The following is a 27,612-nucleotide window of genomic DNA, read 5'->3' on the forward strand; positions in this document are numbered from 1 at the left end:
TCCAAAGTATAGCAGGGTTGGTCTAGGGGCCCCAGAACCAAATTCCTCAACACCCACTGAGGAAGGGGTAACCACCAAAGTGCCCCATTTGGGCCAAGCCAGGGTATTTTAGTATAGCTGCTTTCTTCACATTGCTCTCTCTAGCCCATCTCTTTGGGGTTATAAGTGCTCTTCAGTGGTGGAAACCCCAAGGCTGACCCATTCTAGAAGCTAGGCTGATATTGTGGAAGGGGCCAGATGTGGCTAGGGGGGGTCTCTAATCTCTTAGCATGGGGCCACTGAGCACTGGGTAAGTCAGCAATTTCTAGGCTTCCAGGTCCTCACATGGAAACTCAGAAATGAGCCACTTTCTGCCCAAGTCAGAAATCCAATGTTCCCAATGACATCAAAGCCTACTCTGAGAAGCCACAGGACCGAGATCTTATAGGGCAGCGTAAGGGGAGTGTCTAGGGGTATGCACAGGCTCCCTGGGACTGAAAACGCAGCTCAGTAGTGGGGTTTGCCTATCACACACAGGGCCATGGGTTCCATTCCCAGCACCACCCCATCCCCCTAACCCCCCCTACACACACACACACACAGAGAGAGAGAGAGAGAGAGAGAGAGAGAGAGAGAGAGAGAGAGGAGAGAGAGAGAGAGAGAGAGAGAGAGAGCAGCCACTTGCTACCTCTTGACTGCAGGACACTCCTGTACAAACCCTTTTCTCAACTCCTGCCCTGCTCTCTGCTGTTCACAGTGAGCTCTTCTACCCCTTCAGCTCTCATCCTCCTCCTATTTCCCCTTTACTTCTTCCTTAAAAAATAAGCTATTCGGGGCTGGAGAGCTGGCTCAGCGGTTAAGAGCATTGGCTGCTCTTCCAGAGGTCCTGAGTTCAATTCCCAGCAACCACATGGTGGCTCACAACCACCTTGAATGAGATCTTGTGCCCTCTGCTGGCCTGCATAATAAATACATATGCATAATAAATAAAATCTTTAAAAAAAAATAAGCCATTCCCTTTGTGACCATTCCAATTATGCCAAAGTACATAAACAAAGAAAGGCCATCCTGCCTTCCCTGAGGACCAAGAGGTGACAGCAGTCACTGCACCAGCAGAGGTGGTAGAGTTTCCTCAACTTGCCTTGTTATAAATATCACAGACCTCTCTCCTCTCTCTGTTTTATTTGCTTGAATATATGACCTGTACTTCCTCCTAGCTCACTACCTGCAGCTAGGGTGTATGTGTGGGGGGGTGAGGGGGTGGGAGTGTGGGTGTGGGTTTGTGTGTGTGTTCGCACCTCACCTGTAGAAGTCAAAGACTAACCACCAGGGGTTTGTTCTCACCTCCTACCTTTATGTGGGTTCTGGAGTTCAAACGCAGGTTGTCATGCCAAGCCCAGCTTTTGATGTGACCGTGTTGCATGTTATACCCCAAAGCATGACCCAGCTAGCAAACCTTTCTGATAGTTACAAAAAAAAAAAAAAAAGAAGAAAAGAAAGAAACTGAACCATGGTTGGTGCACACCTTTAATCCCAGTACTCTGGAGGCAGAGGCAGACAGTTCCCTGATCTGATAGAATTCTAGGCCTGCCAGGGCTATATAGTGACATACTGTCAAAAAAAAAAAAAGAGGAAGGCCAGAAGTTTCAAAAACTCTGCTGGTGTGTTGACTGATATTAAGAATATCAGTCAGTGCCTGGCCATTGTGGCATAAGCCTTTTATCTCAGCTTTTGGGAGGCAGAGATAGGCAGATTTCTGTGAGTTCAATGCCAGCCTGGTCTACAAAGCAAGTTCCAGGACATCCAGGACTGTTATGCAGAGAAACCTTGTCAAAAAAAAAAAAAAAAAAAAAAAAAAAAGGATATCAGCATTGCGTCCACATTTGTGTGGTTTGGGTGAAGGGACCAGCTCCCCTTTTGGCAGTCATAGCAGCCGAACACGTGTTTGTATTGACCTTGTCCTGGACACTAGAAAGTCAGATGCCTGCCTCGTGACAAGGAACCAATCAGAAGTTAGCTGGTGGTGCTATGCTTTATGACCCTGGGTGTACTTTACGGACAAGCACACAGCAATGACGCAGAGCATAGCAACCACCCTGGGAGGGCCTATGGGCCATAACAACCAGCTGGCCAATCAACACAAGGCAAACCCTCCAAGCCTGGAGGCACACCAATAGTGAGCCTGTGCGTACCCCTAGACACTCCCCTTATGCTGCCCTATAAGAGCTCGGTCCTGTGGCTTCTCAGAGTCTTTGCTAGCCATCCACCATGGAGGGTGGGTGAAAGACCCGAGCTAACATGGGGTTAGCTCGTTAAATTACAATAAAGCCTCATGCCGTTTGCAGCAAGCTCTCAAATCCGCCAGGTGATTGGGGTGACTGCGGTAGTGGCCTGGGACCCCAGATACCTGAGTTTTCCGGGGGTCTAACATGGAATTTTTTATTTATTTATTTTGCATTATGTCTGTTCTTAACTCCAACATGTCTACTCCAGAGCTTTTGACTGCTAAAAACCAGGCCACTAGCACAGTGTGCATGGTTCCTAAGATGGAACTCCTCCGAGCTTCACTCCCCACTGTCCAATAAGGACTCAGGCTCCTGCTTTCTTTCCCCACCCTCATAAACTCAGAATGTCCTCAGGCTTCCGAGTTTCTTTTGATATTCTGGATTTGAGAAGGCATCCCATTGTCTGGCTGCCTCCCTGCCCCTTGGAGTGGGAGTGTTTATGTGTATGGTGACTGCATTTTCTTTGTGACTGCTCAAGCGCAGTCTGGAGAGGCGGCTCAGCACTTAAAAGTCTATGCAGTTCTGTCAGAGAATGCAAGTTCAGTTCCCAACATTATGCCAGGCCACCCACAACCACCTGTAACTCCTGTTCCAGAGGACTGGACACTCTGGCCTCCACAGGCACCTGCACTGAAGTGCTCGGGCTCTCATGTGCACACACACACACACACACACACACACACACACACACACACACACACACACGCAATTAAAAGTAAAGTGAATCCTTATGCCACCTTTGAGTTGGTATTTTATATTATTATATAAGTTCAAGGCACATATATATATCTAACCATTAATGCCTGGTTTTTTTGTTGTTTTTTGCTTTGCTTTGTTTTGGTTTTTGTTTGTTTGTTTTTGAAAACAGGGTTTCTCTGTGTAACAGCTCTGGCTGGCCTGGAACTAGCTCCATAGACCAGGCTGGCCTCAAACTCAGAGATTTGCCTGCCTGGCCTTCTGAGTGCTGGGATTAAAGGTATTCGCCACCACTACCCAGCTAATATCTAGTTTTAAGCTACCCAGTAAAAGTATACCTACTCATAGATGCATTTCTTATTCAGTATCTTCCCAGACAATAACAGTTATTCCATGTTTTTTTATTAGGCATCCCTCTATTGCCATGTCTTTTTTTTTTTTTAAGCAATTGTACTTTGCATCATCTCAGTCTGGCGAGGCTTCAGTAACAAGTGACACTGATGGGGAGGCTAAAACAGGTACCTCTGGATTGGAAAGGATCAGCAGACTCAGTTCCTGGAGAAGGATCCTTCCATTTGCAGATTCAACCTTTGGGGTGTGGCCTCCCCTAAGGGTATACAAAGCTCTCTTAGAACTGCTCCTCTAGCCCCCATTACCCCACCAAAGGCCCCATCTCTATGGCATCCCATGGGGAGAGGAGATAGACTTTAACATGTTAATCTGGGCTGGACACAGATGTTCAGTTCATGATCTCGTTAGCTGAAAGCTGGCTGACCTACCCAGCTCTCCAATTAGTTATAATTGGTTTTTGGTTGAACTTCTTAGGATTTTCAGATTAAACAGTCCAGTGATCTGACAATAAATATAATTTGCTTCCTCCCAGTTTTGATACCTTCGCTAGGAGCTACAAAGTGTTCAGGCTTCCATCTCTACCCTTATCCCAGAGCCCTAGTGTGAACACACAATCACCTGTGTTTCTTATGCCATCTTTTTTTTTTTTTTTTTTTCCGAGACAGGGTTTCCTGTGGCTTTGGAGGCTGTCCTGGAACTAGCTCTTGTAGACAAGGCTGGTCTCAAACTCACAGAGATCCGCCTGCCTCTGCCTCTCGAGTGCTGGGATTAAAGGTGTGCACCACCACCGCCCGGCTCCATATGCCATCTTTATCAAGCTTAGCTGACTTGTCTCATCTAAGGTGATTCGGGGGAGCTGTTTCCTGCCCTAAGAGATTGGAGGAGGAGCAGGCCGAGCATGGACTTCCTAGAGGCCCAATCTTCCTACCACTCTCAGGATGCCCCAGGACACTGCATAGCTCTTGGGGTGGGCCTGGCCATGGTAGTGTCAAGGGCAGAAAACATGGTCATCTTCTACAGGATTCTCTAAGCCAGAGAGGCCTTTCTCAGGAGCCCTGGGAGCCTTATAGAAAATTAGTTTCTGTTGCATAAACTGCCAATTAGTGATTATTTTTTATGGCAGCCTGAGTGGACACACAATATAAAGTTCAATTGCTTAAAAGAAAGAAATGGGAATCGAGGAATTCTTCATTCACAGCTATGACAAAGATGTTTAGAATAAAACAGGACATAGCACTCTCCACTGACCTCAATGCCCTGGTAGTCGGGGGCACATGCTCATCAACACAGCCTCCCTCTCTTTGGCCTCCCACCTTCTTCCCAGACCATGAGCTCTTGATTCTGTGACAGATTCCCCAGGGGCCACTCAGTGTGTCCTATCTCCTTTCAATTCAGTTAGCTTATTTAGGTTACAGAATTTCTTTCTGTTATACACCACAGTTTATATGTATGGTATTTGCTTCGTAGGTAGCATGCTATTTCTTTCCTTTAATTCCAGTCTTATTAAAATATAGCTCTTCATTTCCAAATGTTTACATTTTATTTGGGGGCTTTTTTCTAGACATCTAGACATCTTTAAAAAAAAAAAAAAAGTTCAGGCCAGTAAATGCTGGAATAAACACACAGCTTGATGAAGCAAGTAGTTCTGCAAGACAACAGCTTAGCAGAACCAAATCCCTGCCATGCTCACCACCCGATTAGATGCTCCCCTGAGACTCTACAGCTGCTGGTTTGGTGTTTAACTGCACAGCCCTTTCCACTTGGCTTCTGCTTCCATTTCCAGTATTTTCTGCTGTCACGTTCATGGTGCTGGAGCCTGAACCCTGGGCCTCCTTCTGTGTTGTGTGTAACAGAAGTTCTATCACTGTCCTGTATACCCCCACGCCCTGCCCTGGCACCCCACCTCCTGGACTGACAGACATCGCGACTCCCTGCCATAGCTCCCACTCCTGCCCTGGGAAGCTATTTTCTAATTTGAGCCTCACTTACTAGTTCTCCCTAAGGAGGTTGCAGCTCCTGTCTCTGTCTCTCCTGTCATGTGTCTCTCCTGCACATCCTCTGTCTCTCCTGTCATGTGGCACCTCTGCCTCACAGCTCAATACTGAGATCCAACCTAGGACCTTACACATTCTGGGCAAAGCCTTCTATAACCAATGGATGCTTCTATCTCCTCCTGGATTTTTAAATTTTTCTGGAATTCACAACTACCTTGTCCTCTCATATACTTTTCTTGAGTTCAACCCAAGTTCTCTGCCAACTGAGACACACTAAGTACTCTACTGACCTTAGTTCCCAAACAACACTATTCTACCCTGTAGTCCACTGGCCTGGTTGCCCCTACTCCCAGGAACTACCCTGGGTAGGGCTCCTGCCTGGAGTTTTTCCTGCCTGAGGTTTCATCCAGCTGAGTGCTGGCATGGGCCTCACAACCATCTCTGCCCGGAGTGGGAGTAACCACTGAAGGCAAACACCAAATGTTGAGAACAGAATGTCCCCCACGAAGACCAGCTGTCAAATGCGTCAGCACCTTCCCTGGTTTGACACCTCAGATGCTGACCTTCGTCTTCTGTTGCCTTCCTCGGAAATGGGGGTGTGGGGAATGTCGAGGCTACGTTCTCTATCTGAAAATGGCTTTATTCTATTCTCCATCCTGGTTTATTTGTTGTTTGTTTTTGTTTGGTTTCATTTTTTCAGACTTGTAGATTCCAGGCTGATCTCAAACTCACCATGTAACTGGAGGATGGCCTTGAACCTCTGAACCTCTCTGGTCCTCCTCCTTCTAGATCCTATATACTAGGGCTCTATGCAGTGCTGGGGATTCAACCTGGGCTTTGTACACACTAGATAAGTATTCTACCAACTGAGCTATACTTCCCCGTCCCTCCAACCTGATTTTTTTTTTTTTTACCAAGTCTGGGGTTCTCATTTGAAAATCCCAGGAGCTCTTAGGACCCTCGACACCTGGGAGCCACCCTCATCTCCTAACAGCCTTGCCCTCTGAACTAAGATGCCCTGCAGGACCACTGGGAGTAGAATCTGGGGACCACTACAGGATATCCCTAAGACCCCTGTGTGGGATCCCTAAGGAGAAAGTGTTCCTCAACTCACTGTGTGTCCCTACAGTTGTCTAAGCAAGCTGGGGAGAGACAAACTTTCCTAGGGTTTGTGAAAAGAACAATCTTGCTGAGAGAGAAAGGAATGGTTAAGAGGCAGCCTGGGAGGGTTGGCAAGATGGTTCAGGGGTTAAGATTGTGTTCGGTTCTTGAGCTGGACCAAAGGTTAGGATTCCAGCCCCTACATTAGGCAGTTCACAACTGCTTGTAACTCTTGTTCCAGGGGATCTAGTACACTTGTGAACGCTGCAGGCTTTGTACACTCTCTCTCTCTCTCTCTCTCTCTCTCTCTCTCTCTCTCTCTCTCTCTCTCTCTCTCTCTCTCACACACACACACACACACACCACACACACACACAACACACACCTTAAAATCTTAAAAAAAAAAAAAAGACAGTACTTTAGTCACATGTTTTGCTGGGTGTAGGTCTATGCATGCAGGATTCTGAAGCCACCAAAAAGTCTGAGTTCCTGGTTGCCTACACAGGGTGGTAGGTGTGCTAGGAGATGACAGCACGAGTGCTCACTGTGAAGGTCTGAGGTGCTGGCCACACTCAGGCAGGATGGTAAGAGCCCCAGTGGTGGAGGGAGCTGCAAAACAGGTGGAGTTCGCCAGGAAGATGCAGGAAAAGAATGCCCTGGGTTCAAAAAGGCCACTGGGAAGGCCAGGAAGTTTGGAGTGGCTGGCAAGGGCCTATGAGAGATGTATTTCTGGGGGTGCCCACTGTAGATGTTCAGGGACATCCAAGAGCTTAGCTAAGAGGATTTAAATCTGGGAACCACAGAGTCCGCTGTGTGAGACGGGGGTGGGACGTGGAGATTGAGCCGACTCAGTAAGGACAATCAGTGACCAGGGTGGAGGAGGCTGACCTTTGGAGCGGCTTGACAAAGGGCTGGCCACTTCTAGGATGCGTTCTCAGTTCTTCCAGTGTGAGCCAGCCCACACGGAATCTGAGATGTGGCTTCAGGGCAAACCCTGTAACGAGCTCAGGTTCTGGAAAAAGTCCAGTTCTCAAAACAGGAGGTCCAGGAGGCAAGCAGGTTCTGGAACTACAAGCGGGAAGCAAATGCATAACCAGGGTTCTGGGGGCGGTTCTGGAAGCAAGGGGACCGCAGCGGCGCTCTGCTCCGCAGTGCAGGGAAGAAAGCAGGCATTGTTCAAGAATCAGTACAAGCACTTGTCTCTAACAAACCGTTTAAAAACCCCATTGTAAACATTTTTGGAGCAGTCCTGGAGGGTCCCGTTGCCGGGGTGACGAGATAACGTCCCGAAGTTCCAGCAGGGGCCGCAACCGCGCCCCGTCGCCGCCCCCAGCTCTGCACGTCTTTTCCTAACTTTCCCGCACGCCCAGCGGCCAGCGTGGCGCATGCGTACCGTGTTCGGCCAGCGGCCCTGGTTGCTAGGGGATACCAGATCCCTTACCAGGAGCCCGCCTCTCTCTCAGTCTGGTTAGTAGTAGTTGCTGTCGATCGGAGCAGCTGTCACCTCTGATTGGACGGAGCCAAGTTTTGCTGGTGGGCCCGCACCCTGCCGCGCCGGTCAGTCTGACCCTCCAGAACCGGACAGTTCGGGCGGCGCAGCGGGTCCTCCCCAGGAGCGTGAGGGACCTGCTGCTCGCGGCCTCTCGGGGTCAGCGTCCAGGCGGGCGGCGATGATCCTCGAGGAGAGACCAGATGGCCCGGGCGCCGGCGAGGACAGCAACCGGCTGCAGGACGACAGCAGCATCCGTAAGGTGAGGAGGGCTGAGGAGGGGTGTGGGTCCCCAGCCTCCTACCCAGTGCTGTGTGGCGCGGCCTTCGCGGCCTTTCCTTCCCCGGACCTGCTTTCCTGAAAGCCAGCTGTTGAAACTGAGCCCCCAAGGAGAGGTCGGAGCCTGTGGGAATCCCAGTGGTGCAGCCAAGGACTGGATGGTTTCCCTGAAGTTAGGGATCCCCTTGGTTCCCAGAACCGAGAAGTTGGTTCTGATAGGTGACAGCCCCTGCTCCCTCACCTCCACCACCAAGCAGGTGTTTTTTCTGACACCTGGGTAGCTTCCTTTCCTGACAGTGCCCTCTGCATGCATGGCTGTGGAAGCGGGTGTCCATTAGATGTTAGCTTGTAGCAGCATATGAAACCTTCTGGACTTCATGTCCTCTTGCCACCCTCCAGGACATACACCCCCTCCAAAATCTCTGACTCCGGGGATGCAGGTGCCTGGGTTTCCAGGAATCCGGGGTAAATAGGGATAGAATGGAGACATTCGTTCTTTGCCTAGGGTGTGTTAGGTTGATCTCACTCTGCATCCCTAGTCTGGGTATTTCCTAGGGGAGTTTCTTAGTATTTGTTCAGATTCTGGGGTACTCCTGCTCACCCCGGGGAGGGGGCTGCTAAGCAGAGGCTCCTGTCACTACTTCCAGGTTTTGGCCATGACACTTTGCTCTCCCTCCTTCCTGGAGTCAGACTGCACGTTGTTGCTGCTCGTTCTATCCAGCTTTTGTGTGTCTGTGTCAGGCCTCTCTCCTAGAGGGGGGAGGGGGAGGGCACCCAGACTTGGACAGATTTCTTGAGGGCTCCCTCCTACCTGGCATGCTTCATGCCACAGTGACTAGCTGGCACTAGAGAGAAGGGGAAGGATGGGGGAGAGAAAGAAGGAGGGAAAGAAGGGAGGAAGGGAGGGAGGGAGGGAGGGGAGGAGGGAGGGAGGGAGGGAGGGAGAGCTTGCACCATGAACTCTTCCTCACAGGGTGACCATGCCTTGCAGGGCAGCCTCACTGTCAAAGAGTGTGGTACTCCCCCAAAGAGCTGCCTCAGTAGGGGGAGCCTGGGAAGGCTTAGGGCTACCCTAGTCCTTCTTTCTATTTCCAGGCCTAAATGGGGATAACTGACCCCTCCCTTATGCTAATCCTGGGGGACAGGTCAGTTCAGGCCACTGGGTGGGGAGGTTTTGTTTCTCTGATCCCATCCCTTTCCTCTCTGGACATGGCCAGGCCCTGTTCTGCTTGGGTCGCTGTTATTGGGGTGTCAAAGGTGATGGAGGTTATCCATGGTTAGATAGATTTTGTTTCCAGAGGGTGGGGAGATTATACCAGGAGACAGATGGTGCTCAGCATCTGTGGCCTCCCTGCTGGGCACTTCCCTCAGGCAGTGTGGAAAATGGGGTGTGGGCCATCAGTCTCCAGAATCCATCCAGCCCTATGGATTTGTCTCTGGCTTGTTTATCTTGCCCTTCTGCCAACACAGGTTAGTAGGTGGGCTTGGCCTCCTTGAGTGAACCAAGGTTAAGAAGGCCAAGATCATGCCCCAGGGCCTGGGTTTTGTGCTTAGAGAGCCCCACTTGGCTGGGTGCTGCAACTCCCCATCAGGTGGGAGAGGGGATAGGGCCAAGGGCCATGATTGAGCTGAGGCCTACTGCCCAACCGCTCACCAGAACCTAGGACTCTAAAGCCGTGTACTAGGATCTCGGGAAGAAGATGCTTGCTGTTTTCTTAGTGGTTTTGAAGAGGGGAGACTATCATGGCCTTAGTTTCCTTCCTTCACAGATACGGATGGGTCCTGAGAAGGAGGCAGTACAGTGTGGGTCTAGCACTGTTACCTGCTCCGCCCCTATGCTCTTGGGCCAGCTATGCAGAGAGTGAGTCAACTATTCGGTGGTCACCCAAGGATGACTTAATGGCCTCCTTCTTTCAGAGTGAGCCCAGGTGCCACTTCTGTGGGCGCTCTTCAGCGACATGAGCCTGTCTTGGAACGCTGGCTCTGTCGTAAGGTTGGTGACCTAAGCAGAACAGGGCCTGGACATGTCCAGAGAGGAAAGGGATGGGATCAGAGAAACAAAACCTCCCACCCAGTGGCCTTCATTGGCTCCATTCATGCCAAGGTGTAATCCTTGCTTAAATCCATGCAAAGTGCCGAGACTGCTCTTGAATGATGGTAAGCCACGCTTTGAATGCATGGCCAGTATCGTCACTGCCATGATTTACACACACACACACACACACACACACACACACACACACACACACACCACTCTGTGTCATTTGGACTAGAGCCTTTGAATCTCTGTGACCTCCTCCCCCATCTGTTAGAGAGTCAGTGACCACTAGTGAGGATGTTTCCCATGGCAAGAGCCTTATTCAAAATCTTTATGACAAAGTCTTAGGCTGGTGGGTTAACCAAGATAGGGTAAGAATGCTGCAAGGCTCAGAGGACTTCAGGCTGTATATGGCACCACTGATCCCCACTCCTTGCCAGTCTCTGGGAGGAAGCTTCTAGGCCATGGCTGCTAAGTCTGTGGCTGGAAAGAGGTGATGTCACAGATAACTCAAGCCACCTCTCTCCCATTACACAAGAAGAGCTTTCATCCCCTGGGGCTGGCAAAGGGACACTGGAACCCAATGCCTAGTTGTGTATATCACAGACCAGATACCCATTGCCTGAGCAGCACAGCCTCGTGGCCCCCAACTATCTGGTGACCATGTTCTTAGTGCCTGTGGTTACATTACTTCAAAAATCCTGTGGGCAGAGCCCAGGCCAGGCCCCAAATCACCCTGGGATTTGGTAGTAGCTCTCTGGAAAGGTGGCCAGACCCCTTTTGTACCACCTGCATAGATGAGCCAGTGAGTCCCCAGAGCATATAGTGTTGGTTCCCGCAGGGACAATCAGAAAGGGCTTCCTGATGGAGATTTACAACATTTCAATTTTTAAGAGATTTTATTTTTTAATTATATGTGTATGTCTGTGTGTAGCTATTTGCATATGAATGCAGGTGTCCTCAGAGGTAGAATTATGGACAGTTGTGAGCTCCCTGACATGGGTGCTAGGCACTGAGTTCTCAACAAGAGCAGTATGGCCACTTAACCAATGAGCGATCTCTTCATAAAGCTACGTCCAGAACCCCATCACATCATGTTTCAAACTGTGGGGCCATGGAGAACCTAGCGTTAGGAGAGTGGGTTCTATGGGGAAGCTTCTTGATGTATGGGCCAATTCTTGATGTCTGGGATGAGGTTGAGTCCATGGCATCCGAAGGGAAGATCTCACCCATGTTCCCTCCAGGCCTGCCCAGCACCTCCCTGTGACACCAGCTCAGGTTCCAGCCCAAGGACAGGCTGAGATCCCCTGAGCTTGGCGGACGCAATGCAGATGGGGGCTCTGTGGGCACCACTACTGTCACCCTCCCTGCAGGACTGTGACTCCATGTTGCCGGAGCAACCCTGCCAGCTGCAGAACCAGAGGGCTCGGCTCCACCAGCAGATCACCAAGGAACTGCGGATGCGGACGGGTGCTGAAAACCTCTATAGGTGAGCACCTGCTACTGCCTGGCCCTGGACCAGGTAGTGACTTTTTGTCATTAGTCAAAAAGAGGGACAGATTGGGCAGATGGCCATGACATGGCTGCCACTCGGATCCTTTAGCCACACTAAATACTTCACCATTTGGTCTAGACCCTCACAGACAGACCAGGCCCATTCCCACCTCTGGGCCTCCCCATATATGCTTGGCCAGAGGACCAAAAGCCCCTTTAGAAGGCCCAACAGTATCTAGTGAGCCTTGGAGACTGCCCAGAAGAGGCTGTGTATGGTAGGTAGCCGAGCACTCCAACCAAGCTTCCTCTAAGCACAGTAACCACTCTGTGTAGTCTGCAGGGGAGTCCCAGGCTCATACCACCTCAGCACCCTCTTCTTCCATGTCATCAGAGACCTCCTAATCCCTGTGTTGGGGCCCAGTACAGACCCAGGGAGGGCTGGCTGTGCCCATAATCCAGGGAACTTGTGTTGGAACACAATGGCTTTGGAGAATGAACTGTAAGAAGAGGCACCCTAGAGGAGGAAGGGCTGTGTGTGTGTGTGTGTGTGTGTGTGTAGCAATGGCTCAGTAGTTACGAGTACTGACTGCTCTTCCAGAGGAATGGGGTTCAATTCCCAGCAACCACGTGGAAGCTCACAACTATCTGTAACTCCAGTTCCAGAGGACCTGACACCCTCACACAGACATACACACAGGCAAAACACCAATGCACATAAAATAAAAATAAATTTTAAAAATAAATTGAGGAAGGCACCTCTGAACCAGCCCTACTTAACTCTGTCGCTACCTTGACTCCAGCAGTGGGGGCTAGCCCAGCAGCACTCACTCCTGTGCACAGGTCTGAAGCTGGGGTGGGGCAGAAGAGCTGCTGTGGGTCTGGGTTCCTGGATCTGCCTCAGACATGTGTCTTCTGGCCTCCACCAGAGCCACCAGCAACACCTGGGTCCGAGAGACGGTCGCCTTGGAGCTGAGCTTTGTTAACTCCAACTTGCAGCTGCTGAAAGAGGAGCTGGCAGAGCTGAGCAGCAGCATGGATATGGACCAGCCAGAGGGGTGTGAGACAATAGGCCGGGCGTCACATATGTGTGGAGGGTGCACCTGGGTGGTGGGAGCCTCAGGATAGGACTCCAGGCTGATATGGGTAGTCGGTCTAGAGATCATGTTTCTGATTCTAGTGAAAGTGTTACTATTCCCATGATTCCACTGGGCCTGAAGGAAACCAAGGAGTTGGACTGGGCCACACCCCTGAAGGTGCGTGCTGGCCTGAGAACCTTGAGGGACATGGTCATGAAGTGGGCTGAGAAGGGTTTGGATGCCTCCTAATCTAGTCCCCCCACTGAACAGATGAGGCTGAGGCATGGGGTGAGGGAGGGCTGCCATACAGGGAACTGACACTGCCCTCCTGCTGCCTGAGTCTTCTGGTCCCAACCTGGGCTAAGGGTTAGATGAGGGTTTGGATTGGGGTCCTGTCCCAGAGTGGCTATGAAGGGGCCTCATCATTCTGGGAGCCCCAGTATGACCACCAGGTTCCAGGGTCCCCTATAGGGGGTCCTCTGGCTCAAGGTTGTCACCCATCTGATAACTGTTTTTTGACAACTGGCTCCTGTGTGACCTGGAGAGGGTTCAGACCCCAGAACATTCCATGTCCCTTCCTGTAGGACCCACTGGGAAAAGGATATGACCTTATGACTCAGTGTCTGAGTCTCCAGGGTAGCTGATGAAAGAATATATGTAATAATGACACCACAAGAATCCTGGTCCAGTTCTGTCTTTAGAACTCAGGGCTTGGGGACCAGAATGTCAGCATCCACTAGTGTTCCAGCCCCCAGGTCCTCAGCCCTTCTCCTTGGCCCCAAGTACACAGTCAACCTGTTCTACCCTTGCCCTGTCCCTCCCCAGAGCAGGCTGCCGGGCATGGAGTGCCTCAAGGGCAATACCTGTTTTTCCATCAGGAGCTAATCTCTGAGCACTTTGAAGAGGATGGTACCTCCTATGAGACAGAGATCCAGGAACTAGAGGACCTACGGCAGGTGGGTGGGCTGCTCCCCTTCTTGTTGCTCCAGGGACAGAAGAGGAAGCTGGGGCATAGAAGGTTTGCATGGAGTTCCCATATGTGGGGAGGAAATCTGGGAGATAGGCATAGCCAATGCTCATGGAAGGACCTGGGGCTAACAGGTGACTCTGTTTTGGCCATGCTTTGTTGATCTAGGGAGTGGCACTGCCTGCCCCTTCCTCGGGGCCCCACTTGGCCTCTTGTGCCAGGCTGCCATCAAAGTTCCTGGGATGTCAAGTGTTCCTTGGAGATGATGCCTAGGGTGGTATCATGAGTGATGGATCTTGGAACTAGGCCCAGCTGGATTCTCTCTTGCAGGCCACAAGAACACCCAGTAGGGACGAGGTAGGCCTGGATCTGCTTGCAGCCTACTATAGCCAGCTCTGTTTCCTGGATGCACGTTTCTTCAGCCCTGCCAGGAGCCCACGGCTGCTCTTCCACTGGTAGGGGCTAGCAGTCGAGGTGGAGGCCCTGGGATGGGAGGCCAGGTTGTTATGGGAACTGTACCCATGCTGACACCACGCCACAGGTATGACTCGCTCACCGGAGTCCCGGCACAGCAGCAGGCTCTGGCCTTCGAGAAGGGCAGTGTACTGTTTAACATTGGGGCACTCCACACGCAGATCGGCGCACGGCAGGACTGCTCCTGCACTGAGGGCACCATCCATGCCACTGAGGCTTTCCAGAGGGCTGCTGGTGAGGGCTATAGACCACAGTAGGAGGGGTATGGTACCCATCTCTGGGGCAGGAAATAGGACTGGTGGACATGGCCTCCCTGTGTGAGGAACTTAGCACATAAGTCCTTCAGTGGGAAGTTCAGGAGGTAGTCCTGGTGAGCATGAGGGATTCCTGCCCATGTGAGCACTCTGTCTCTCCTCAGGGGCCTTCAGACTCTTGAGGGAGAACTTCTCCCATGCACCAAGCCTGGACATGAGCACTGCATCTCTATCCATGCTGGAGCAGCTCATGGTTGCCCAGGCACAGGAGTGCATCTTCAAGGGCCTTTTGCTGCCAGCCTCTGACACACCTGACAACTGTCCAGCTCAACTGCAGTTGGCTCAGGAAGCTGCCCAGGTAAGGCCAAGGAGCCTCAACAAGACAGCCAAGCTGTGGCCACTCAGAGTGGAAGGTAGAGCTCAGTGGGACAGGAGCAGAGTTGATTTGCAGCCCAGTCAAGCAAGCATGGGCAGCCACAGACAAGGCACCCACATCTAGTGCTCTGTGTCATTCCTGAAAGCTAGTGGCTGCCCTGGTTCTTGAGGTCCCGAGAACAGGAACTGAAGCCCTGGATGCCCAGGTCTGGCTCAGCCTGGAGCCTAGGAAAAGACTGCCAGAATGTGGGGTAGAGTGGGTGGAGCCTAGGGTGCATAGGCAGGAAACTTAGGCTATCTCCAGGGGTTGACTGGCCTTGCCCCTTGAGCTCCATGGGCCTGAAGGAAAGTAGAGGCTCCATTTGTACTGGCACGCCTGTTGGCAGGTGGCAGCTGAGTATAGGCTTGTGCACCGGGCCATGGCCCAGCCACCTGTCCAAGACTACCTGCCCTCCTCCTGGACCAACCTGGCACATGTCAAGTCAGAGCACTTCTGCGCCCTGGCCCACTACCACGCAGCCATGGCTCTCTGCGAAGGCTCCTGTGAGTGCATCACCCCACATGCCTGTGTGTGCCCACAGAGGCTCCCTGCTCAGGCTTATGGCCTCTCTGACCCCCAGCAGCTGACAAGGGAGAAGTCTCAAGGCACATCTTTCAGCCCTCAACTACCTGTGAACCCCAAGGGCCCACAGCATCCAGCATCCAGAAGATGCCACAGCATCCGGAAGAGCGCAGGAAACTTGGTGAGACATCACAGGCAGGACCCTGGGCCAAACGTGGCAGGGTGCCCCCATAGTCACTCGGCAATTGACATCCCTGGGTTGTTGGAAACTGCTGAGAGCCAGCCTCTTGGGAGTGCTGGGCGGGTGGGTATGTATCTGGGGACAGGTTTTTCCCTTGCTCTATTGTTTGGCTTGGCAGAACTTTCCTAATCTGGCCAACATTGTCTGACCCTGAGGTCCATTCCCCTTCCTGATGCATACTGAGACAGAGGGTCTGGAACCCAGCCTGGAAGGGCCAGTTGGTGGGGCACCCATGCCTGCATGTGGGGTGTGTGTGTGTGTGTGTGTGTGTGTGTGTGTGTGTGTGTGTGTGTGTGACAGTACTATGCCTGTGCACAGCCAAGGCCCACCTGAAGCGTGCTATCCTGGGCCAGGAGGAGGCACTGCGACTTCACACTCTGTGCCGAGTCCTGCGTAAGGTGGACCTGCTACAGGTTGTGGTGACTCAGGCACTTCGGTGCTCGCTGGCCAAGTACTCAGAGCTTGAGCGTGAAGATGACTTCTTTGAGGCTGTGGAGGCCCCCAACATCCAGCGTAAGCAGCCAGGGCCCTTTGGGATGAGTACGTCAGTCAACAAACCAGGCTGAGCCCCTGCAGTCAGGGGCTGAGAGACAGTCAGCAAGCCAGATGTGGTAGCACCTGCCTATGGTCCCAGCCCAGCAATAGGGAGACTGAGTCGGGAGGATAGAGTTGAAGGATAGCCTAGGTTACCTAGTGAAGCATCTTTGGGTGGGTGGGGAGGCAGGCTGGGCTGGGGAGTGGAGCCCTGGGAGGATATAAGGCCAGAATCCCCTGCCACCTCCCCACTTGACTCTTGCAAGGCAAGAGGGGACAGAGGCATGGTGCCAGCTGGGGCTTGCAGGTGGGTTCCTAGAAGCCTCTACATATACCATCACTTCAGGGAACTAGTATAGCCCTGGCTGTCAGTAGGGACAGCTAGGCTTTAAGTCCCACATGCAATTGAGGGCTACATCCTCCTCTAAACTGAGTCAAGTCCCACTGGAACTCTGGGTCTGGGAGGGTCAAGGGTCTAGGGTTCGGTTCCAGTTTTCTTGTCCCTCTTGCCCTGTCAGCCAAGACCCACCAAGCACCAGAGGTGAAAATGCCCAGCCTGTCCCAGATGAAGGTGACTGACCTCTTCCATCGCCTGGTGAGCAGGCCGTTCCCCCTGCCTGTCCCTCTTTCTCTTGGCCCCTAGCCAGTTTCTGCTCCAGGGTATGTGGGCTAAGATGGGGTGCCAGACAGGTCAGGGTTCCTTGACTGCTGCTCAGCCAGGTCTCTACCATTTGCCTCCTTCCAGGGACCTCTATCTGTATTCTCAACCAAGAATCGGTGGCGGTTAGTAGGCCCAGTGCACATGACTCGAGGAGAGGGTGGCTTTGGTTTCACTCTGAGGGGAGACTCGCCTGTCCTCATCGCTGCTGTTGTTCCTGGGGGTCAGGCTGAGGTAAAGGTCCTCTAGCCCCAGATGTTGAGATCCTAGACTATCCAAGTGTGCTGCCACCACCTCACTGGTCCATATTCTCCACAGTCTGCTGGCCTGAAGGAAGGGGACTACATCGTGTCTGTGAATGGGCGGCCTTGCAAGTGGTGGAAGCACGTGGAAGTGGTGGCACAGCTGAGGGGTGTGGGCGAGGGAGGCGTGAGCCTGCAGGTCGTGTCCATGCTGCCCAGCCCTGAGCCACGTAGCACGGTGAACCCTTGGCCTGGGAGAAGATCCCCAACCCCCAGCCCTACCCAGCCCTAGTCTCCCTCTTGGGTGTTGAAAAGGCCTCAAAGAGAAGGTGGGCAGGTGGCCTTCAGTGGAGGTGGCTTCCGGGGGCAGTGTCCACGTGTGATGGTGCCTCCATAGTGTGGTTACTGCCCCGCTCCAAATGAAGCCCTCAGCCCACATCAGTGGGATTTTATACCCAGACTAGAAGCTTCTAAACCGCTCTATTCCAGAGGTCACATCCATTCAGCAAGGCTGTTTCAGGGTTAGATGGCAAGCAGCTTCACAGGGCCACTTCAGGTGTCCCCAACATGTCCCTAACACACCCATCACTCCCAGAGGGCTCTAACCTCTTCCCAGGGTGGTCACAGAGACAGGGCAGGCAATGATGGCTGACCACATCTATCTCTGTCCTGGCCGTAGGGACCCCGACGAGCAGCACTGCTGTGGAGCCAGAAAGAGTGTGGTTTTGAGACAGCGATGCCTGCACGTGCCCGCCCCTGGCCCATCCTTGGCTGGGGCCGCAAGACCAAACAAAGCAAGACCGGGTGCCACCCTGACTCCTGCACAAACAGCAACTGTGTCACCTGCCCCTGAGCTGGACACCCGGTACCCCTGTGTGCCCAGGGTGGCTGTGGAGGCCCTCTTCCTATGTACATCACCCTATAACCAGCTCCAACTAGCCAGGAGTGCCTAGTGCATTCTGTCCTCTATTCTGGGGATCGTTAGGCTGTCCCTGCCTTGCTTAGAGCTAGAGATGTCTATTAAAAATGCCAGTCAGATGAGATGAGTCTGAGCCCAGTGCTGGGACCATGGCCACTTTACCCACACCAGGGATATATCCCAGTACACTCCAGACATGGTGCTCACACAGCCGCCCCTCTGTGGAAGACAGCAGGGATGGTGTCTGCAGCAGGCCTCTGGGCCCCTCCCTGCCATGGCCCATCTACTCTGCTGCTGTGTGACTCTATCCTCAAGTCCAGTTGTTCTGGATATGTATGCTCAGGGCCCTACCCTGAATAGCAAGATTTTGTCTGATGCATAGCGGCCCTTCTGGTCACCTTACACTCCCTCCTGTTGCTGGTCAGTCTCTGTGTAACGTCTTAGCGAAGGCATTTCATCTGCAGCCCCCTTATAGTACCCCAGCTTTCACAGTCCCACCTTCTGCCAGGAAACGTGTCTTCTGGCCACCCTGCTGCCCAATTCCACCTGTTCCCATGCAGGCCTGGCAGGTGCCTTAGAAGGGTGGGTTCAGGACCTGGACTCCAAAGGGACAGGATGGGAGCTCCATTGAGGTAGCAGTCCTAAACCGTATGGCAAAGCCGTGAAGATGCTCTCCCTCAAAGGCCCTGGAGGGTCCAGGATGGAAACAGAGGGCTGTGTGTGTCTTAGTGGTAGAGCCCTGCCCATGGTGCATGAAGCCCTGGCTTCACTCCCCAGAACTAGAAAAGGCAAAACAGACAGGGAACATGTTTCCTGGGACCACCAGGGGGCAGCTGCTGCCCTCTCACGCAACCCTAGGAGGCTGCAGCTCTTCCAACCCCCATGAATCTGAGGAAGGCCCAGCGAAGAGAGGCAGCTAGCTCCATAGTCAGCAACTCACCCTTTCATCCTCCAAACTCTTCTGTGGGGCTCCCAGGTGAGAGTACCCAATTCCATGCTCCAGGTCTGGCTACGTAGTCTAGGGTTCTGCTGCCCATCACCCCATGCAGATGCCAGCATCAGGGTCCAAGGTAGGTGAATGTAGAGGGTAAGCTTGTGAGTCCAGAAGATCCAAGTACACTCTCTTCTCAAGTAACAGAGGATCCAGGTGTGTCCCTCCTCATTTACCTGCCTTCTTGAGACAATCTCCAACACAGAATGGCCAGGGTCACTGAGGCTCCTCAGCCTGTGTGTCAAGGAGGCCATTACATGATAATCAGAGATGACAGGGTGGGAAACCCTCGTGGAGGATAATGAATGTGAGACCCCACCCCCACCCTACCCCAAGCATGCACGAAAGCACGCATACACACACACACACACACACACACACACACACACACACACACACACACACACACACCCTTAGATGGTCTGTCAAGATGAGGAAGGAAGGAGCTGCCCCTTACCTGCACAGTGACTGTAGGCTGCCACAGCCTGCCTCCACACTCTGCTGACCTCACCATGCCCATGTCTTTGTTCCTGGGCTCTTGTTAACTGAGCCCTCTATCCTGAGTCCCCTGCTCAAAAGTCACCACTTTAGGGGTCTCTCTTAAGGCTGTTCCTGTGCCATGGTGTCTCCTCCCAGACGGAGCCAGGCACAGTTCTGTGTTACTTGCATTCTCCCAGGGTGCACAGTCTGTGGGCAGGATGGAGGTCCCTGGCTAAGGCCCAGCAGCCATGGTGGAAGAAATCCTGGGTCTAAAGTTCTGTGTGGTCTAGGAGTTCGTGGTAATGGAAGCCCTACCTAGCCCTGTGTGTGAACTTTTTTAGACAGGAAAATATAGGTGTATGTAACACAGATCAGTGCTGTGGGAGCCAGCCAGAGAGGCCATGCATGCTGGAGGGTACTGGCCCTAATCTCAGCAACACATGGCAGCTACACTAATGGGCCAGCTGATGGACACCCCGCCAGGAATGTGAGCAGGCCTGGTTCTGGTCTGTTTACCCTGGCATGTTTCTTCCCACCACCTTGCCCCACACTGTTCCCTGGACCTTCCAACCTAGCTGGCATCTTCTCAGCCTTCAGGGTCCATGGCCCCTTTCTTGGGCAGCTCTTGATCAGTCACATCCCTGCTCTGAACTGCAGCCCCTTCTGGCTCACCACATGATGCTTACTGTGATTGTAGGTGGACCCTCAGGCCATGAACAGTTTGTAGAAAGGGCCCTGAATACCTGAGGAAGACACATGACATGTGTCACACACATGTGCTGCCTGAGAGGGAAGGATGGGGACCCGTCTCTTCACAGCCTATGGTCCATGGCCAGCGGGGAGAACATAAGGCAGATAGAAGTGGGTGGTCCGTGTGCACTTACCATGCTTATAACCCACGGCCCTGCACACCATGAAGGGGCACTCCATTTTCAGGCGGCTCCCTGGGCAGGAGGCTGAGGCATGTGTATACTGAGATTCCTTTCTGCTTTGCCAACAAAAAACTGCCGAGAGGGGAAAAGGCAAACTCTGTTTTGCTTGAATCAGCAGTGAGAGGCCTGGAGATTAATGTGGGAGAGGGAGGCGCAGCAGAGAGAGTGGGGGTGGGGAGAGAACGAGGGTGGGGTGTGTGTGGGATGGGAGGTTTGGTGATGGATAGTCAAGTGGAGATGGCCAGGTGGAAAGACCCTGCTACCTTTCTCAGCCTCAGCCCCAGAACCTTCAGGGCATCTGCCCTCTAGGCCCCTCTTGCATGTGTACTTTGGGTCATAGGCCACCCCCACCTCCACCCCATCAATATTTTATTTTGTTCATTGTCCAAAATGGCCAGGGATTTGTGAGTTCTGCTGCAGGCATGGGAGCAAGAGACAGAAATCAGTGCACTGAGCTCCCAATCCAGGGAGGTGTGTCCCTGGACCAGTCATGCCTGAGTAAACTTAGACTACATGATTGGGATGTCCAAGGAAAGGGATGAATATGCAAGCCAGACATTTGGCCTGCCTGGTGGAGCACCTGAGTCAGGAGCCCATAGTACAGGGCTTAGTGAAGTGCCTGGCTGGGTATTGGCTCTGAGTGGGCAACTGGTGTAGGACAGAGGTAAGGGCATGGCAGGGGCATGGGTCACTTAGAGCTATAGCCCAGGTGAGGGGGCATGATGGCCAAGCCAGTAAAAGGAACAGAGGTTTAGTGGTGTGTGCCTCAGTTTCTCAGAATAGGGAAGAGAGAGTGAAGACCTGCCGCCAGCCTCACAGGAACTGGATCACTCCAGATCACACTAGCCTGGCTAGAAAGCCACCAATAGGTCTCTAGAAAGCCATAGTCAAACAGCAGCCATCATACAGTGGCCTGCCACGATTCTCCACCAGGAACACAGACCTACATCTCTGCTGGGTGAGGCAACAATACTGGGGGACATTGGGGACCAGGATCCTGGCTGCCAGGTCACCTTCTCACCATCGCTGATGTCAGCTTCACCACTGGGCTGATTGATTTTGGTCAACTTGACACAAATTAGAACCACCTGGGAAAAGGGAACCTCAGTGAGGAATTGTCTCCTCCATCAGTTTGGCCAGTGGGCAATCTGTAGGGGCATTTTCTTGATTAATGATTAACGATGTGGGAGGGCTCACATCAAGATCACTGTGGTGGTGCCATCCCTGGGCAGGTGGTCCCGGGAGCAAAAGAAAGCAAGCCAAGCAAGCCATAGAGAGCATGCCAGTAAGCAGCGCTCTTCCTTCTGCCTGACTCCTGTCAGCCTGACCTCACCCCCCCATCTCTGGCATCAACAAACACCCTCACCTGTAACCATCTTCACCATTTCTGGTACTTAAGTGTCCGGTATGGGTCTAGGCAACCATGGGGATGTGACTCCAGTAAAGACAGTAGAGTTAGGAGTGGTGGGCAGCTCTAGTGGGACCTATTGGTGCTGGCGTGCAAGGGGACACCAAGGGGATGGAGTAGATGCTGGGTGTGTTCTCTGGCTGGAGGGAAAGGCCAGCATCACCTGAAGTTCACATGAAACATGCCAGAGAAGGAAGGGCAGCCTAGAGACCACGGGAGGAGTCTGGAAGCATCTAGAGGAGGAAGTCAAAGTAGGTTGGAAGATAGGGAGGTAGCTCTGCCTGGCCCAGGCAGGCCCAGCTGTTGAGGACTAGGGCTGGATACAGAGCCATGGCTAGGACTGAGATGGCAGCCCTCTGTTGCAGGAGTCCAGACTGGCTTGTGGACTTTAGGCTTGTGGCTTAGGTTTGGGGCACTGAGCAAGAGGCCTCTCAAGTCTGAGGTCCCATCCTTCAGGGAGGGGACTCTACTTCACTTCTCCTCACAATGGATTCTCAGAGCTTGCCTGTCATCCCAGGAGCCCTTGGAGGCCTGTAAGCCAAAGCTTACCCCATTCAGAGGGTCCACGGTAGCCTGGACTGGCTGCTGTTCTGTGTGTCCACCTTGGGGTGGCCCAGGCTCCATGCCCATGCATAATGCAGTATTTACCTGAGGGGTGATTGGCAGCCACTCTGACTTCCCCTCCCCCTGCAGCCCCAGACGTTGAGCCAGACGTGCATTAAGGCGGGAGTGACTTATCGAGCTGTCAGGGGGAGCGTTTTAAGACAGAATTATAGGGGAGAGGAAAAAGATTTTTACCAAATTAATGAAAAATCAATCTGGCCTCAAAAATCCATTAGCCTTCATAATGCGCCTGTTCCAGGCTGAGCCGCATAGTCCAATATCGGCTGTTAAATACCGCAGTGGCTCCCCCGCGGCCTGCCATTCATTATAGACGGACAGTGTTTACTTCTGAGAGTGACACCTGCCCCTGTTGTCAGCCCAGAGCTCCTGGCTCCATGGCCCCCAGGAGGCCCCAGGCCCGGACCCCCATCCAGGAAGTGAGCTATCTACGAGCCATCCGCTCCCTGACACACCCAAATGAGCGGGACCCGCCTGGGAGGCCACCGGGAGAAAAGTGCAGACCTCGTGAATGGCTGTGTAGGCAGATTAAAACGTACTGCTAGTAATAGATGGTGGCATCTGTGAGGGAAAAGCAACCATGAGGGTCAGGTAACCATGGGACAAGATGACCATCAGATGAGGTTACCATGGAGGTTAAGTGACCACTGAGTGAGATGATCACGGAGTGAAGTAATGATGAGAGTGGTGACCACTGAGTAAAGTGACTGTTGTGTGAGGGGATTCTGAGATGAGGTGACCATGGTAAGACGACCATGAAGATAAGGTACTATGAGAGTAGTCATGGGAGCATCACCAGGTCCATGGTGCCCATCAGGCTGCTGTTGCTGTGTACAGACAGGGTGGGTGATGGGGCAAGACTGGCGGTCACTAACTAGTAGCTGCAGTAATAACACTCTAAGTTTTTTGTGTGTGTTTTGTCGGGTTTTTGTTTGTTTTTGTTTTTTAAGACAGGGTTTCTCTGCGTAGCTTTGGAAGTTGTCCTGGAACTCACTCTGTAGACCAGGCTGGCCTCAAACTCACAGAGATCCTCCTGCCTCTGCCTCCCGAGTGCTGGGATTAAAGGCGTGCACCACCAACACCAGGCTAACACTGTAAGTTGTTAATGGGAGATGACCATAAAGGTAACCACAGGGCAGCTGGGCACCCTGAGGAACTGGACAACTCTCATCTGGGGACAAACTGCCTACAAAAGCAGGTGGCTTTCCTGTCCCTTTCTGTCCTAACAGGAGGAGAGCAGGGATCCAGGGCCTAAGAAAGGTCTTGTCTTGAGGCCCCTTTTTCCTCATACCTACGCCGTATGATGGGTGGATAGTCTAGGGAGGTCAGCAAGGCTGGGGTAGCTAGAAAGGCCCAAGGTGCCTGAGGAAGTTATGAGGCTAAAATAGCTAAAGGAAGCTAGGGAAGTCCACAGATGTTAGGGGTGGCAGGGAGGCTGGGAAGCCAGAGAGACATAGGACATATTGCATGTTGTTGGAGTCCAAAAGGACCCATTCAACAGAAGCCTAAGGAAGCCCACAGACAGGCTTGACCCAGAAGGCTTCTCCTCCCACCTCCATTTTGAGCCACCTTCTGGGCCAGGCTGAGCTGGGTATCTGAAATTACTCTGTGCCCTATACAAGGCAGTTCCATGGATAGAGACTGGGTGGATTTTTTCATTAAATTGACAATAAAGCCCTTCTTTTCCCCTCTATGGAATATTGTCTTGAGACGCTTGCTGCCATCCTGAAGCAGCCATATCCTGGGACCCTAGAAGGAAGGCTACCTTCTTCAGGGGCTTCCTCAGGGGTACCCCTTGGACCTGACCTTGAACAGGGCAGCATGTCTGGGGAAATCCCATGCTAAGAAAACTTAACTGACATTCAGTGCCCCTTGGAAGCCATGGGAGCCACCCATACCTAGTCCTGCTTCTCAGGGTCCCCTTGCCTGACTCTGCTCTGGCAAAGAGAAGCCCATGGCCTTAAGTTCATCTGCCTTGTCAAGATCACATTGTGAAAATAGATTTACATTCCAGAAAACTCATCTCCCAAGGCTGTCAAATGACTTGCCTGGTTTCTTTTCTCACTCCATCAGTTCATCAGAGTCCCAAGTGTGGGAGATGTGGTGTCAACTGCCCACGAGGCTTATTCATGGCTCCTGCCCCCAAAAACCTAACAGGAGAACCCAGCCACCTGCTAACTCCTCACCAAGTCCCCTATGGAGCCAGACTGCCTGCCAGAGCCATGTAGATTAAATCCCAATTCATTAGTGGCAGAGATTGGGTGGGAAGTGTGGGTAGCCCTAGGCCCTGTCTGCAATCTAGAGTGACTCCATAGGCTGTCAGACCCCACCGAGTCAACCAGCTTCCCACTATTGATTTGTGGCCACATATACCAACTGCAAGTCATGCAGACAGACAGAGGGCAGGAGTAGCCCCACCCATATGACATGAGCATGGGCCCATTCCGAAGGTTTTCCTGGGCCAGTAGCAGAGTCCAGGTCACCAGCAGCTAGGTTTCTCACTTCTGGTACATCTTTTGTCCTATTTTTCAGGGTCTTCTCTTGCATCGCCCTATGTCTGTCTTCAGGACTCACAAGAACACTGGGGGGCTCCTGTTCCCACTTTCTATGTGTGTGCCTGCTTCCCTTTCTGCCCTATGGATCTCATGATGCCTTTGGGTGTCCCCCCACCTCTGCCACTAGCATCATCATGATCTCTATGGGAGTGTCTGTGTCCTGGGGCACCCAACGCCAAACAACCAGCAAAACAGTTACAGCCTGATTGCTGAGGTGGAGTTCGGGGCCAGCTCTCCTCTGTGTAGGGGCCTGTTGGAGCAGTAGCTTAAGCGCTGCTAACAACACTGGGAAACATCACACACTTCTGATGGAGTCAGTCCTGCTCCCATGGCCGTGTCTGGATGGACTAACTCCCAAGAGGCCAATCCAGCCCGTATCTATCCGATCGATAGCCAGGCACATCCTGAGCATAGCGGATCTGCTGACCCAGGCCGGGTCTGCTCCCTCCCGCTCTCCTCATCAATAGCAGGTCATCCGGACCCCTGCTAGTCTCAGCCTCTTGGGGACAAGCAATGCTGACCTGGCCCTGAAGCCATACCAGGGCGCCATCCTGACACAGAAGCCAGACTGTTAGTTGGTGGCATCTAGGCCTTACCACTCTACTGTCTCCACGGGGATCCCAGATCTATCGGGTGGGCTTATGCAGACTGTGTGGGGGCTTACACCACACTCTGTGGTAACAACACGATTCCTGTGTTGTCCCCCATCAGTGAATGGTGGTGGTAAAGGCAGCTAGAACTGCCAGAATTCTCATACAGAACCTAGGACACTGACTTGACCTCAGAAGGCTCTGCCTGTCAGGTATCATGGCCAGGATGGCTTCCCAGGTTGCAGGACTGGTTCCTGTGGCAGGAAACTAACTGCCCAAGAGTCTGGGTGAGACAGATCCAGTGTCAATGTCCACCTCCTGCTTCACCACATCTGGCCTCTATTTGCTTACCAGCAATGGTCGGGGCAAAACAAACACATACCAAGACAGCATGGATTCGAGGGTATCCTCTGTGTTTTATCACACTGGTGATCTTCCAGTTCACTTGACCCAAGTGAAGTCTTTGCTCACCATGGAGGAACTGGGCCCCGATGGTTCCCTTGGCAAGCACTCCATGCTGATGGACCAGGGAGTGACAGGAGCCACACATGGACAAGACCAGCACCTGCTAATGGGTGCTCAGGCACCAGAACAGAATAACCCAAAGTGGGAAGGAAGAGGCTTGTGAAGAAGGCGTAGGTAGCCCCAGGCTTCCTGAAAAGGCTTTTAGTAGCACTGTGTGGGTAGATGGGACAGGGAGGATGTTAGGTAGCCAGTCCACCTGATGCAGAGGAGGACCTATATACAAAACTTCATCTGGCCAAGGTAAGGAAGTGGTTAGAGGGACGGAGGGGAGGTACCTGGGATGCTGACCTACTTCACAGGTCCTTGGCTAGACTTGGGCTCCTGTTTTAGCACCCAGAGAGGCTCAGAGACCTGCCAGGATCACACAGCATATGGGGTCCAACCAGGTCCAATCCTTACCTCCTGGAATGTTCAGGGCAGTTGACTGCACCTGCCTGAAGGCAGGCCCCTCTCTGCCACCTGTCCTGCAGCTATCCTCAGCAGGAACTGGGATTCTGTGCCTTCTGCTTTGTGGAGACTGTAGGTTGCCTCCTGTGTTCCCCATCTCATGACTGGCTTGGCCAGGGCCTGGGACTTGCCTATTCTTGGAACCTAGTTTTATGAATATTTTTAAAGAGGAGGCTGAATCAATTACCCCAGAGCAAGACCGTTCCTGTGACCAAGACAAGGCACACGCGTCAGAAGAGTCTCCCAGCCAATCACTAGTGAATGAGCAACCTTTAAATTCTCTGGGCTGGCAATGCCCATCACAGCCTCAGTGGCAGCTTGCCCTCTGCCCCTGACAGGTCAGCAACCTTGGCCCAGTGTACAGGAGGCCTGGGATTCACAGACTCAGGGCAGGGAGGACAAATGACTCTTTTAACTCAGCCTTGATCCCTGCCACATCAGCATCCCTGTGATTAGTTAGCACCTCCCAGTGATCCCAGAACACCATGTAGATGGGTGACAACAGTGGCCCAGTGATCATGCTGGCCTGGCCAGTTTCCAAGTTTTCCTACAAACACAAGCATGGACCCCAGTGACTGAATCCCACACTGCCACTGTGAAGTGTCCTTCCCACAGGTGAATTGTCCTCTGTGCCTAGCACGGCTTTATTCCCTTGGAAGTGGCTCTCTGGATAACAATGGCATGTCCTCTTAGCCCTGCTCTACCCACAAGACTCCTGAGTCAGGCCTGGGATGGTTGTGTGCTATGGAACCACACACAGCTTTCACAGAAGCCTCCCAGGAAGTCCCTGGCTTGTTATTCCTCTGCAATCCATTCAGGGAGCCGTTGCCTAGGCCCAGAAACCTCCATCACTGCCTACTCAACTTCAAGAGCCTTTGGTTGGGCGGCCTGGCCCCACCCAAGCCCAGGAAGTACAGTCAGAAAACTACCCCATGTCCTGCCTTACAGCCTATAACTGGACCTCCACTGCCTATTAGAAAATACTCCAAAGTTCCCTCTCAGACATTTTCAGCCAAAGTCAGTGACATTAAACATGGTGCTGCTGGAGCCATTGA

General features: G+C 52.6%; 1 protein-coding gene across 4 annotated transcripts; it reads left to right on the plus strand.

Moving 5' to 3' along the window:
• The first annotated feature begins 7,906 nt into the window (after nt 1-7,906).
• On the plus strand, nt 7,907-18,132 carry Rhpn1 (rhophilin Rho GTPase binding protein 1). Of its 4 annotated transcripts, none has more exons than XM_027403863.2 (15): nt 7,909-8,157; nt 11,586-11,701; nt 12,633-12,761; nt 12,884-12,959; nt 13,661-13,738; nt 14,080-14,204; nt 14,291-14,457; nt 14,642-14,835; nt 15,239-15,395; nt 15,473-15,595; nt 15,974-16,168; nt 16,708-16,760; nt 16,935-17,081; nt 17,166-17,327; nt 17,769-18,132. In XM_027403863.2, the coding sequence occupies exons 1-15, from the start codon at nt 8,077-8,079 to the stop codon at nt 17,940-17,942; spliced, it is 1,977 nt and encodes a 658-aa protein (XP_027259664.1). In that variant the 5' UTR covers nt 7,909-8,076; the 3' UTR covers nt 17,943-18,132. The 4 variants fall into 4 exon arrangements, with proteins under 4 accessions (XP_035296566.1, XP_027259664.1, XP_027259662.1 ...); XM_027403861.2 differs by having other exon boundaries at nt 7,911-8,157; nt 16,708-16,784; XM_027403862.2 differs by having other exon boundaries at nt 7,913-8,157; nt 15,476-15,595; nt 16,708-16,784.
• Nucleotides 18,133-27,612: the final 9,480 nt, after the last annotated feature.

The sequence above is a fragment of the Cricetulus griseus genome, chromosome 2, assembly GCF_003668045.3.
Source record: "Cricetulus griseus strain 17A/GY chromosome 2, alternate assembly CriGri-PICRH-1.0, whole genome shotgun sequence".
Taxonomy (NCBI): domain Eukaryota; kingdom Metazoa; phylum Chordata; class Mammalia; order Rodentia; family Cricetidae; genus Cricetulus; species Cricetulus griseus.